The 14,499-nt window shown below is 38.7% G+C and overlaps 1 protein-coding gene across 1 annotated transcript in view; it reads left to right on the forward strand.

Moving 5' to 3' along the window:
- The first annotated feature begins 521 nt into the window (after positions 1-521).
- LOC119409445 (G patch domain-containing protein 8) overlaps positions 522-14,499 on the forward strand; it is an 87,378-nt gene continuing 73,400 nt past the window's right edge. Inside the window, exon 1 of the mRNA XM_037676332.1 lies at positions 522-706. Within this exon, the coding sequence (XP_037532260.1) occupies positions 554-706 (153 nt within the window). The 5' untranslated portion in view covers positions 522-553. The remainder of the gene's footprint in view (positions 707-14,499) is intronic.

Below are 14,499 nucleotides of genomic sequence, written 5' to 3' on the forward strand. Positions count from 1 at the left end.
GGGGGGGGGGGGGAGGAGAAAAGAAGGGTCAGATATTGTCCCTTCTCTTTCCTTTCAGGCGCGCGCACCTGCGAGAGTCTCTCTGCCGCCGCTCCATGTTCTCCTCCCAGAGAAGTCAGCTGCTGCTGTTTTAGCTGAGACTTAACTGAGACTCGTGCGGGGGGGGGGGGGGGGTGAACAGGAGTGTGTGTGTGCGCGTGCGTGTGTGTGAAGGAGAAAGTGGACGCATCCATCTCTCCCTCCTCTGCCACTCCACAGGCGTTCATCCGTTCCTTTAAGCCTGGCGGACGACAGCAGCATGCCAAAGGAGGGAGCTGAGCGCAGGAGTTGGGTCTGTACCACATCCCTGTCTCTCACAAATGTCTGCTGCCGGGTTTGTCCTTCACACACTCTCAGAATCAGCGTTTCATGTTCCCCCCTCTCCCTCTCCTTCTCTCTCTCTCTCTCTCTCTCTCCCCCTGTCAGGCAGAGCCTCCCCCACAGAGGACGGGACTGACTGAAGCAAACCTCCGGCTGCTCTTCTTACCTGCGCAACATCACTTCTAGATGCTCAATGGGCTCCAAAGCTCGCGAGCCTCCCGGGATGGCGTGCAGCGCGTGCTACTACCTGGTCATCAGCTCCACTCACCTGAGCAATGGGCACTTTCGGCGCGTCAAGGGGGTCTTCAGAGGACCTCTTTGTCCGACTGCGAGCAGCGACTCCCCGGTAGGAGAACACCTTTAACCCCCGCAAAGTGTCTGAGTCAGGAGATGCGTTGCGCTGCGGGGCTTCTTTTCTTTACTGGTTTTACGCGTGTTTGTTGTGTTTATTTGGAACAGTTTGACTGGGACTTATAAAAAATATCTCAAAAGAGTCTGTGATTACATTTTTTGAAGTTGTATGATAAATAATTGGGATGGAAAAAAACTCCTAAAGCAAGTCTGCAGTTATAAAACTAAATGAAGAGATAAAAATCAAAAGCTCATCAAACCCGACCATAAAGCTTTGGGGAAATGAATTTCGTTTTTCTTCTTCTTTCTTTTTCCGCATAATGATAATTTCTTTTATAGAGCCATAAAATAACTTTTTTTTTTCAGCAAGGCTAGTAGATGAAAATACTTTTTTTATTTCAAGCGGGGGAAATGTGTATCCAAGCATGAGACCATTGTCCCTCTTATGGTTCTGGAAATTAAAAGAATCAAATTATATAATAGTTCTGTGAGGAGGAGATGAGTCCAGCAGACAAAAACAGAGTTTCTTCTTTAGGTGTGGAATGTTCTGCATGTGTGTGTGTGTGTGTGTGCACGTGTGCGTGCATAAAATAAAGAAAAATAAATAACTTTTATTTTGTGCAAAACGTTCATTTTTGCTTTGCACCTGCAGAAGAAAAGAAAGAAAGTGAAAAGGATTAAAATAAGGCAGACGACCATTAGAGCCTGCAGAGGAAATAGCTTGATATTTTGGACTGTGTGTGTGTGTGGGGTGTGTGTGGGGGGGGGGGGGGGGGGGGTGGAGTCCCAAGTCATTACCAGTCTGTCATGTTCAGGCTGCGCTCACTGTGTGATGGGAATGAGCGAACGATGCTGAGCAGACACAGACTGGCAGAGACTCTCCCCAAAAAATTCATAATTGTGAAGAATCCTTGAAAACTTTCACACTTTCTCTTTAAAAAACACACACACACAGAAAACACAGCCTTGGTGACTCTTGGTAAACAGAATGCTGGCATGTCTTTTTTTTGTCTTTAAATCAGTAGGACTTGCTGTTAAAAATGTATAATTTCCACTGTTTGTTTCAGACCTTCTCCGTTGTCTCAGTTTAATATCACCAGTTCACTCCGGGCTGCTCCTGCAGCAGCACGCATCTCATTTGAGTTTGTTTTTCATTGTGAACAGAAAATTTCTAAATTTCGGAGGCTCGTTTGAGAAGAAATTATTACATACTTTTTGAAGTGCTACACGTCTGGAAGGCTTTAGACATTTCTTTAGGGGTTCTTGGCATATGTTTCAGATAAGAAATGTATTAAAGTTTACTAAATTATTTTATCAAACTTGCACAATCGTTGTGGCAAAGAATCCATCCTCTTTATGAGCTGGTGCTCATTTCCAGTGGTCGTTGAGTGTGAAGTAATGGGAAGCTCGCAAGATCTTTTCAGGACAGACCCTAAGCCAGTAGGCTGTATGTCTGTCTCTGTATTAAAAGTGATCATCAAATATCTAAAATATCTACAATTAATAAGCATTTTTGGTTAGAGAATATAATTCTATAGTGTTTTTTTTTTGCTAAACGGCTTTAGATTTTAAACTCTACACTGTCAAACAGGATTTAGTTGCTTCGTTACTTGAACTCACTTTAACTGACAAAGTTCAACATTTAAGCAGATCAGTTTAAGTGACTATATATTAATTGACTCAGTGTTTTTTACCCAAAACATTTTGAGTATTCTAGATGTAAGAAAAGTTGGTCTAACTTATTTTACTAAGTTTGTACAAATTTATATGAGGTTAGCTAAAACAACAACAGTGACTGTCATGTTCTGTGATGTTTCGAGCCCAGGGTGCAGACTGATTCAGGGAAGCTCGAGGGTAAAATAAAGAACGTTATATTTCATTCAACCTTTATTTATACAGGTTAATCCCATTGAGCCTCGGGGACTCATTTACAAGATAGACCTTAAATTAACACAAAAACAAAGACTGATGAGGCAGTGAATCTTATCTTCTAATCAAGGAACATGGCAGAACAGAACATGATGGCTGTGGGAAGCACAATCCACGGACAACCAGGAAACACAAAGAAGCTGAACTTAAAGAGACACTTACGACAGATAATGATGAACAACTGGGAAAAGGCAATGAGGAACAGGTGAGAGTGGCAGGAGCTGGGGGAAAAAATGCTAGGAAAAGCTGAACACAAATACAAAAAGACCCAACGAAAGTAAAACTATCACAAAAAGACACAAACACAAGAATCCTGATAGTGACACAGTGGAACAGCGGTTAGAGTTGTCGCTTCGTAACCAGAAGTTTTCAGGATCGCATCCCAGTTCACAGGGGGCTGAATGATACTAGCAATCACAGCATTGTAAGAGGGGGACAGTTGAACACGGAGGCCTCCACCCCTGTTTAATGATGGACGGTTTATTTTCTCAAATATGTCTTCCTTTACTCCTCTCTCAAACCAACGCTACTTTCTATCAAGGATGTGCACATCTTCATAACTTCATCTTCATCCCATATTAAAAAAAAGGTTTATAAATCAATTTAAACCCCATATATAAACCAGTTAGGAAATTAGCCAAATAAAAAAATTACATTACGCCCCTAAAATGCTTTTTTTATGCATTTTTTTCATTGTTTTCATGCACTTTGCCACATCATTAAATCTATTTTACTTGTGACATTTTAGTTGTAAGAAAAGCAAAGATGTGTGTGATTATGGTAACAAATGTCAATGAGAAGGTAGATAACAACTACAAAAGGGGAACCTTTAAAACAATCTTAGCCAAGATCAGTTTCATTTCTTTATTTCCACGCTAGTGTGCTTTGAATTCCCTCTATGAAAGCCTCCTGATGCTGCTAGGTAGAAACCTTTAAATATAAGCACAACATAGAAGTGCCTAAGAAACAGAGTCATTCAAGCAGAGCTGCAGCGTCAAAGATTCAACACAAGCAGATTCAAGCTTTAACCTCACTGGCCCTGACAGGACTAAAACCGCTGACACCGGGCAGGACTCCTATAAGCTCAACTGTGTCTCTGACCTTCACATAAAAATAGAAATTTGAATGATGTTTCACACCTATTGTCGTCTGTAATCCGTGCGCTTCAGGTGTTATTCACTGCAGGAAGGACATCATGGACATCTAAGGCCATGTCAAAGCTAATGTAGAAAAGCCTACACATGGGGTTTATTTTATTTTTTTATTTATTTTCAAAACTGCTGGCTGAGTAGGTGCAGAAGGTCAGAAAGTGAAAGGAGTGCTTTCAGATTTATCTGTATTAGTTTGGACAAGGTGTGATATACGAGCCTGTCAGCATGATAAACAGTGTGTCTGTGGTCAAGCTGTTTAAAAGTGACCCCTTGTTTTAGGTGGAGCCAGGGTTTTGTTGTTGTTTGTTTGTTTTTTTGACTCAGCTGACGTGCCGAGCTGCTTCTCTAGCGCCTGTCGGTCTCGTAGACGATGCCACAGCAGTCCCAGCTAACTCAGATCAGCAGAGCACAAAGGATTTCACAACTCGGATTTGTCAGGGGAACTTGGTGTGTCTTCTCTTTGATAAAGTAATTCAGCATTTTAAAGAAAATAAAAACTGTGGGCACCAACAACAGCTGCCTTGGATCTCCAGAACAAACCCGTTTGTGTGTGTGTTAAAGGTATTTTGTTTAGTCAGCTTCCCCCGGGTGTGCTGCACGGTGTCAAGGACGAGTATTTGGCTCATTATGGCTTTATCACTACTAATTAGTAATTGTAATAGGTTTGTTCGACGTGTTTAAATTTTGGATTTTGTATGGCTATTAGTACTTAATCATCACTGAGTCAATTTTCTAACTCTCATTACCACTTCAAAGGTTTTTCATGTTAGAATTAAGGGGCAAGTAGCTGAACAAAATGGATGCAAAAAAAGGACAATTTCCGGTTCGTGTTTCAAATACATCCAAACTGATTTTCAGCTAGCCTTTTTCGTCTTTTCTTCTTAAAAACTTTTTCTCGCAGAAAAAACGGTGACAATGGAGACCATGTTCAATAGGAAATGGTGTGATCAGCATGCAGTCCCAACTCAGAGCACTCTGCAGTCGTTACAGCTATTTATCACATCCAGCTCCTGTGGCATGAACATGTGAACCTCAGTAGGATACTGGTCCACTTTTAGCTAAATAAGCTCATAGTTTTGACTTTTCGCCTCTGCCTTTGTGCCTTTTGTTGCTACCAAAAGCAAGCAAGAAAGAAATACTTTTTTTTTGTTTTTACTTAAAGCAAAAGTGAAAGAGTCTCTGTGGAAACGTTACAATCAGTTAATATCTTACCTGTTGTAGATAGCTCTTTGAACAACCTTGGTTTGGAGAAATAATCATTTTGACTGCACTGATGAGTTAATGTCTAATCTGTGGTGTCAATACTGAAGTGGATCAGTGAAACTTTAAACAATTCCTTTCTCCACCTTTTCATTATGGTTCATGCAGATGCTATTTTATATACCAGTACCTTTGCATCACAGTCAGTTTCCACATTGCACAGTTGTTCCAGCAGAAACTTCTCCTTCTTCTTCTTCTTCTTTCGACTTTTCCCTCTTCGGGGGTCGCCACAGCGAGTCATCCTCTTCCTTCTCTGTCTTCTGCATTAGAGTTGCATTCGGGCCCAAAAAAATCTGATCCGACCCGGCCCCAACCTGGTGTCATAGTTTCTGAACCTGACCCGACGAATTAACAGTAATTACAGGTCCGAACCCGGAAAACACCCGGACATTTTTAATTAGTTATTAATGGTGAATAAAAGCGTCAGAAGATTTGGAGCTGAGGGGGTGTTTGTACTTTCATGGCTGTAAAAAAGCATTTAAACCCTGTTTCTGCCTGCGTTCTTCTGAATTACTGACACACGGACAACTCTGACACGCGTCTGCTTTGGGATCTCACCTGTTTGGGTCGTCTCTAACCACAAACTTTATCTCCCAGCTGTTCAACCTGCAGCTGTACCTCTGATGATCTCATTCCTAATCATATCCAATAAGAAATTCCATCAGAAACAATGTAATATTTCTGCTGTAACTGCACAAGGCTGCAATGAAACTGCTTCAGCTTTCTTCAAATATTTACATCAATTTGTGTAAACCTCTGAGTAATGCAAATTTGATGCCATTGTAAAGATTTACAAAAAAGCATTAGCACGAGTTGCTATGACAATTTTAAAACTTATTGTAAGTTGTAAGGACAGCATTAATCCACTTTGGTCTTGTTGCCAAACAAACCGTGTTCAGACTAGCTGTTGGATCATCTGGTCAGAATTAAACTCCATCTTTAATGAACCCTGTAGTTCTATTCAAATGGCTACAGGTAAGATATTAACTGTTTGTAACCTTACTGCAGAACACAATGTCACAAGATCTGAGTTATCACCTTAAAGTCTTGTACATTTCAGAAGGCAAAGAGTACATTAATAACAATATTTTGACGTATTCACAACACTTTTAACTTGCTCATATAAAATAAGGAAGTGCCTGAAAATTAATCTGTTTGCAGCAAAGTCTGCACTCCAACATTTTCAAAGTGCCTGCAGCTTATGAGCATGCTTGTCAGTGTTACAGTTTAACTTTGCTCAAGCTGCCAGTTTGACAGAAATTATTAGGCCTGTTGCTGCCGTTCATAACAGCCTGTTTGCAGTGTGTCCACTCTGATGTGAACCTTAAGTTGCTGTCTCTGTTACGTGTTGGGCTGTTCATTTGAAGCTTCAGGTTTTGGACTGTACAATTATTTGTCAACACAATTCCAGGGCTACCTTTTGTGGTCACAGCTTGAAATGTTTATAACGGAGGTCACAAAGGCCTTTGCAGTGAGGTACAGTGATTTACTCCTGAAGGTTCTGAGACACAACGATTTTAACCCAAGTGCAAAAATAAGAATAACAAAGGATGTTCAAATATATGGTTATGAAAGTACACTTCATTAACTAGTTTTCTGTAGATGGACTGGTTTCAAACAGTGAATAGTTACATTTTTAAAAGTAGGTATCTTGAAATCTAACTAAATATTAGGGATGCACAATATTGGATTTTTGGCTGATATTCTGATATGTTAAAACTTATTTGGTCGATAACCGACACCGATACTAATATTTTTATATACTTTCCTTTGTCAGAACATAGCCCTCTTATTTAGGCTTATTTGATACAAAAAATGTGTAACAGCTGTAAGAGCTGGTGACATATATTCAGTAACAGCCATATGATATGCATAGTACTTTAACTTATATTAAATGAAAAGTGTTAAATGTTATTTATTAGCATTAGCCACCTGTGATGCTGTCTCACTTGTGGAGGCTTGTTCCAGGTTCCTAGCTGCAGTGTGGATCCTCTGCTCTGTTGTGCATGAAGGACAGCCTTTTTAAGTTCAAAGTTTGTGTCTATCCATTGCGCCGTAAGACTAATCATGCTAACGGGGCTAACACAACATCCAAATGTCTGTGGTAAAAATCACCCAAGTGCTATCAGCTATTAGCTTCTCAATGGCGTTGGAAATGACGGCTTGTAACTCGGATAAGGCTCGGAAAAATATCTTACTGGGGACGATGTAGCGAGGCTCAGCGTAGTCCAAAAATCTTCAGAATCCGACATCCTCAACATAAAAAAACCTTCCACACCGCCGACATTTTGACTTCTTCCTCTCCGCTGTGATCTGATCAGGATGTCTTCATGTTGTGCTGCTGCTGCAGGCGTCCTTGTCACTGGACTGTCATACAAAAACAGCGCCTGTTATATCGGTGAGTTATTTTGATGGAATGGCCAATGTCCGATATTTAGCGCTAATATCAGCCGATACCGATACCATGCCGATAATATTGTGCATCCCTACTAAATATTTTTTCAAGTTACTGGTTAATTTCACAAGATTTACACCAGCAGGGCATTCACATGAAAGATGTGTTATTTAAAGTTACAAGCAAGTTATTTTTACTTTCTTTGTTTTTGTTTGTTTCTGGTTATTTTCAACTGCACTTTAAAAATGCATACCTATGTTTGATTGACATAATTCAAAATACATTTCCAAAACAAGAAATTAATGTTTAGGTTCGTACCATGAGCTTTTTTATTGGTTGTGTGTAAATCTAAGACTTAAAATAAACAAACTTTTTCAATAAAGATAAATAAAATAAAAAAAAGTTATAATTTTCCACACAATTTTATTATAGTACACACTATGCAATACATCAGGGGTTCCCAACCCTGTTCCTTGAGGAACGCCGTAATGCATGTTTTAATTGTTTCCTGTTAAGACACACCCGATTTTAATAAATGGATGATTAACAGGTTTCTGCAGAACAAGAGCAAGTATGATAATTAAATCACTGAATCAGGTGTGTTGGAACAGAAAATCAACAAAAACATGCAGGCTGGTGTTCCTCAAGGACCAGGGTTAGGAACCACTGCAATACACAATTAAATATTTAAAGCAAACATAAAGAGTGGATCAATATAAAATCTTATGATTGACTCTTCTGTTGATTCTGAGCTTCATTATGCGGATTAAAGTAATTTTAAATAATTTGTTAAATAAAGCAATCCAACTTTTGCTCGATATAATAATTTTTAAAAAGTCTCAGATTTGTTTTCATTCATTCAACAAGTCCAACATAAACTAAGTTTATACAGCAGGGTACATTTTTGTTGTACCAAAATGCCCAGCTGATAAAGTGGGAATTAAAGCAAATCAGACAGTATAAAACAACATTAACTGTAAACAATAAGTTCAGTGCACTCAGTTAAATTGAATCAGACTCAGCCCCCATTTATTAACTCACAACGAGATCCCTTTTATCCAAAGAAAAGGCAAAAACAATTTGCAGAAATCTCATTACATTTATTTAGTTATTCGTCATCTAGATTTTTTTTTTTACAGCACACATGGTCAGGTTTTGGCATCAGAATTTATTTTTTATTGTGGAAAAATTAAGTATAGAAATAAAGCATAAAGTTAAAGTGAGTATGTTCTACTGCTTGTACATGTTCCAGCAAAAGAAATGAAACGACAGAAAAACTGCTAAAACTAGTCCTTTTTTGTCGTTTGTACAACAACCAATAAAATTCTGTTTTATGTTAGTTTTGGTCAAAGCTTGAAAGAACCTCTGCAGAGTGACCAAAAGCCGCATGTGGCTCCAGAGCCGCAGATTGCAGACCCCTGACCCCTGACCCAAATCATTCTCTCATTTCCATTGCTCACCAGCAGCAACCTTTCGCAACATTTCACTGCAGTTTCACAAAACAGATGAATCCAACTGGTTATGTAGCATGGTGTCAGTGTAAGCACAAATGTGCTGCGGTATGTGTGTGTGTGTGTGTGTGTGCGCGCGCGGGTGTGTGAACGTGTCACCCTTCTGTTTTTATTGATTGTGGAGGGAGCTGAGCAATGTTTATGTAAATAAGGTGGCATTTTAACGCATGCTCTGTACAAATACCTTGGAACGACTATTTAGCGGCAAAAAGTCACTGCTGTGTTCAGAGTGAGTCATAGAGTCGACGGTGAATATCAAGGTGATGAGGAATGAGGTAAAACAGGCAAACTGGGCAGCCATTTGGCGCGCCGGTTTGAGTCTGGATGGCACATCAGTATTCATAGATGTGACAGAGGTACGTTTAATTACATATATATTATGAGTGATCAATGATCAACATTGAAAAATTCAAGCCAGTAATGATATGTTAATATTCAATGAAAGGATAGCTCGAATGGTTTGAAGTGACGTTGTCTTGAAAGGTTATGAACAATTAATATCTTACCTATTGTAGATATTTCTACAAACCACTTCCATTTGAGGAAAAAAAAAAAACAGTTACAGACTGAAGGCAAGAATTTTTTTTTAAATTCTTACTTTCAAGTTCAAGTTCAAGAATCTTTATTATCTCTGAGGGGCAATTAGTTGTGCAGTCAGTCACACAAAGCATCCATACTACACAAGACATTAAGAAGTTAAAATAACAGAAATCATCACTGTTCGTTGAGAAGCCTGATCACTACAAAGATGAATGAGTTTTTCTGTTTGTTTGTCCTACATCTGGACTGCAGATACCTGCATCCAGATGGAAGTAACCTGAACTCACCAAGGAGTCGATGATCAAGATCTGCCAGAATCTGCCTGCCTTGTTCACTGACCTCGCCTTGTGTAGGTCAGTGAGGTTCTGTAGGGCTATGCCAGCAGTTTTGCTGCACATCCTGACCATCCCCAAGAGTTTGTTCTTATTTTTGCATTTACTGTATTCTCATTTACCTACATGCTATTATTTAAAACATGTTACTTCCATGTATTTTGCATCACACCTTTATCAGAATTATTGTTACAGCCCTTCACTGAGGATGTGCCCCAAACTGCACCAAAAGAGCTACAACTCTTCCAAAAGCATCATATAATTTTATATAAATAACCATTTATTTAAAAAAAATGATGGTGACATACAGTAAATGTTTGTAAAATAGAGTTTTTATGAACTGCTGTGAGAAGCTGTTTTAGTTTGAGAGCAATGCATTTTCATATTGACCTTGCTCAGAATAGACGTTAGCTCATCCGTTCATTTGGAATTAAACTCTTTCTACAAAATGATGACATTTAAAACGCTGTCTACAACAGGTAAGATATTCATTGTTCATAACCTTTCCACAGATCCCCGCTTGAAACACTCTGACCTATCGCTGTAAGTTCGACTATCAGAAAGAACGAAGCGCCTCGAGTTTAAGCGAACAAATGTTTGCATTAAAAGCCTAAAGACAGCTGTTGAGTAATGTGTAGTTACAGTTTCACAGTCGAGACCTGTAACGCTGCAGTGCCTCACATTCATAAAGGCTAATGCACTCACACACTCACCAAGTTGGCCAAAAGACCCTGGAGAGGAACCGTTTGAAAGAGAGCAGGTAAGTGCTGCTGAATGCTAAAGCCCTGTATGACGAGGCCGTTCCTGCTGACCGCTGCAAAGTGCTCCCGCTGATCTCTGCTAATGTCCTCCATCACAGGCTTCACTCAACACTCTGGAGAAAGCATGTGTGCAAGTGTGTGTTGGGCAGAGAGGTGGATAATTTGGACAGATGGGTGAGACGGAGATGAAGAGAGGGAGGAGGAGAGGAGGAGCACGAGACACTTGGCATCAATTTTAACGCTCTCTCAAGCTTTTATTGGCATTTCATTTAACTAATGAATTAATTAGTGCTTCATTGCATAATAACCTCTACTTGATAGCTGAAATGGTTCCCCAGAGGCGCACTGATGTCTGTGCTGCTTCACTGTTTTCAGACTTTTACAAAGTCCTTCTGAGGGTTTCCAGCGATCCTTTTTCTACTTTGCTCCCAAAGTTTTCTCCCTGTTTGTACTTGGTTGCACAACTTGTGAACAAAGTTGCCATTAGGAATGATAAAACCTGCCACTCCTCAGCAGCAACACAGCACCATGCAGGAAGGCAAAACAAATACAAATTAACACAGGTGTGAGATGGGGAGACATTTTTATCTCCACCCATGCACAGGTGTCATTTTGTTCTTGCCATGTGTGCGTGTTGGCTTTTTAATAATGAATACCCACCACCATGAAAGACAGGCGATAAGTTAAACGTCCATTTCTGCGTGTGTGTCTGTCTGTTACAGATCTGATATACAGCAAATATTTGGTGTGGTAGTAGCTACACATCATCCCCAACACTTAATCCAAACACTACAGGCATCCTTTGTCAGTCGACAAAATATCTTGTAAATTATTTAGATAAATAGGTTTTAAAGTAAGTTATCACTGCAGGCTATTCAATAACTGATTAACATTTGCAGCTGCCACATTTAATTAACTTTAGAAAACACATAAATGGTGCTAACTCAGTGAATTTTACTGATTTAAAGCTAAAATTTGATGTGGCAGTAGCTGAGAGTCATCCACAACACATAGTCTGAGTACTAACAGATTAGATTTGACCGTTTAAAACTTTGCCATGCAAGGCACTGGGAAACATGCACGCCTTCAAGAAATGCTCATTTCTGGGTTTCCGAGATGGGTGTGACCTGTAAAAAAGTATCTGACCACTGCATGAGTTGTAACAACAGTTCCCTCAGGTGTACTGTTTGTACTGTATACTGAGGGAAATATGGATTTCAGAATCAGGATAAGCTTTATTGTCATTGCATTAAGAACAGGGAAATTGCTTAGATAGAAAAAGGGAAGACAACATAAGTAGAGAGAGGTATAAAAAAAGATCTCTCACACCGTGTCCTTGACAGGGCATGGTTGAAGGTGCCAAAAAATATATACAACAGCAATCAACGTAGATAGACATAATGCATGTGCATGGATGACAAGACAGTGAGATTTGTCCATGAGCACTTCCAGATAGTTTCCATAGTCCTGATAAGATGTTACAGTGTCTCTCAGCCAGTACGAGTATCCATAGCATTTCAACATTTTTTGTATTTTTTTTAACGTTCAAGTTTGTCTTGATTCATTTAAAAATCAGAAGATATCACAAAATGTTTTCACACATTACTCTATTAATATTCTATATAACCCTACTCTACTGTATGCCTGTTTATAACTGTCTATTGTTGTCGCTGTTGTCCATTGTTGTCATCATTCTTTGTTGAAATCAGGTCTCTCTTGTAAATGAGTCCTCGAGGCTCAGTGGGGTTTACCTGTCTAAATAAAGGTTGAATGAAAAACAAAAAAAAAATCAAATGCCAAGTAATGTGATACAATGCAATAAAATTTATTGTCCCCGTGCAGAGATTTATTTCATTCTCGGTGCCATCCCAATGCTTGCATGAGATGCATTTGACATTCCTTAAAAATACTGTTTGCATGATATAGGGCATAGTCATATATGCCAGTCCAATGTTTGTGCTTTAGGTATACTGGAGTACTGATTTTCAAATTCTTCTTTTATAAATTTTAAATAGATATAAAGATAAAAGTCACTACTACTGTAAATGTTTATTCTTGTTTCTTTATTTTTGCTTTGATCCAAGGGAAACCACAAAAAATGTGTTTTGAAAAACAGTTTTAAAATTGTTTCAGCACTCAAAGCTTTTGCTATGATCCGTGTTTTTTCAGTTTTTAATTTTGTTTTTAAGGTTTAGTTGTCATTTTCTATGGGGCTACATTTCTGTATATTCTTTTGTTGTTGTTGTTGTTGTTGTTTTCAGTTGCTTTATGTGCTTTCTTATGTTTTTCAGTCACTCCAAGTAATTGACCATAGTCAGCTTTCACTCTCTGGTTCTTTCCAACCTGTTTACACCTGTTCCCTGTTGTCATTAAGCCAGATGTCTTTAATCAGTCCCAGATCTTTTAGTCTCCAAGTCTTCACCTCACCTTCAGTCCATCACTGTATGCTTCATGTCCAGTTTTCCTCTGTGTCCTTAGGTTTCATTTTTTAATGTTTGTTACAACGCCGGCCTCTTTGCTTTTGATTATCATTAAAACTTTGTTCTTTTAATTGAGCTTCTCATGTACTGCTGAGTCCTGCAACTCAAAAATCAACAGCTTTATCTGAATCCAACTTGCCACATGAACTATTTGCAGTAAAAGTTACCAAGCAGGCTGCAGCTAACACAGGCAGACCAAATTCAGTTGCTGGAGTAATTTACTGTAATTTTGTTCTTTTTTTTTAAGGCTAAAAGCTGTAGCTTTTACATGTAAAATGTCTGTTTTTTTAATAAAAAATGAAAATAGCAGGCTTAGATTTGAGGAGAAAAAGTGAAGGCTCTATCACTTGCTTTAAATGTTTTATAATAAACAGTGAAAAGATCTACAATATCATACAATGGCATGCATTGTACCATACTGAATAACCTTTTCCCACATATATTAGTTTATGTAACAAGGCTAGTTCACATTAATAAACATTACTGTAAATCTAAAAAGGTTAGCTAAAAAGGGATACTTTTCTTCTGTTGTTCTTGGGTAGCCTTTTCCAAAGTTGCCCTAAAAATGTATTTCATATCATATATATCATATAATACACTCTAAAAATTATTAAGTTAAAAATAATCTCATTTTAACCCATTGTTGGGTTAAAATATGGAACTGAAGCAAGTGTGGTTTCTACTCTACAAAGATAGGTTATCAGATTGACCTAGCATACTTGGTGACACGATCTGATTGTTTATGTGTGTTGAAGCCATGCAGGCAGACATAGGACACTCCGAGGTAAAAGTAAAGTGAGTCTATTTAACAAAAACAAAACAAAAGGCAGCAAAACATACATGAATGATGAGATGGAGGAAACGATGGTGGAACAGACATGACAGGCTTTCAAGCACAATCCACTAACAAAGGAAAAACACAAAGATGTTCAATATATAGGGATGACAAACACCTGGGGTGATTAGAGTCAGAGCCAGGTGAGACAGGAGCTGAACAACCAAGAGGAAAAACACTGGGGAGTGCAAGAAACACTCGGGTTAAAGAAACAATAGGACAAACACACAAATTCCCACACTAGAGTTTACTTTATTCAAAATGTTATAAATTTACAAGAAGTAGAGCAACTAAAATATTTAGTTTGGAAGAACAAACCTAAATCTGGGATTAATAAATAATGACATATTGTGTTTAGTGCTAGCTAGCTGGTGTTAACCACTATTAGCAGCAGCCACCTAGCATCAACTAATGTTATTTTAAGAAAAACATCTCAGAATCAAGTGAAAACTAAAATTATAATCAAACCAGTATTTTTCTTACAAGTTGTTTTTACAGTTTTAAATGTATGTACATCCTAAACCAGGAGTCCAGTGATGTGATATGGTCAACATCTGGCTCAGAACGACAAAATGACATAGCCCATCTCTGACT

This window comes from Nematolebias whitei, chromosome 5 (genome assembly GCF_014905685.2).
Source record: "Nematolebias whitei isolate Nwh7 chromosome 5, NemWhi1, whole genome shotgun sequence".
Lineage (NCBI taxonomy): Eukaryota > Metazoa > Chordata > Actinopteri > Cyprinodontiformes > Rivulidae > Nematolebias > Nematolebias whitei.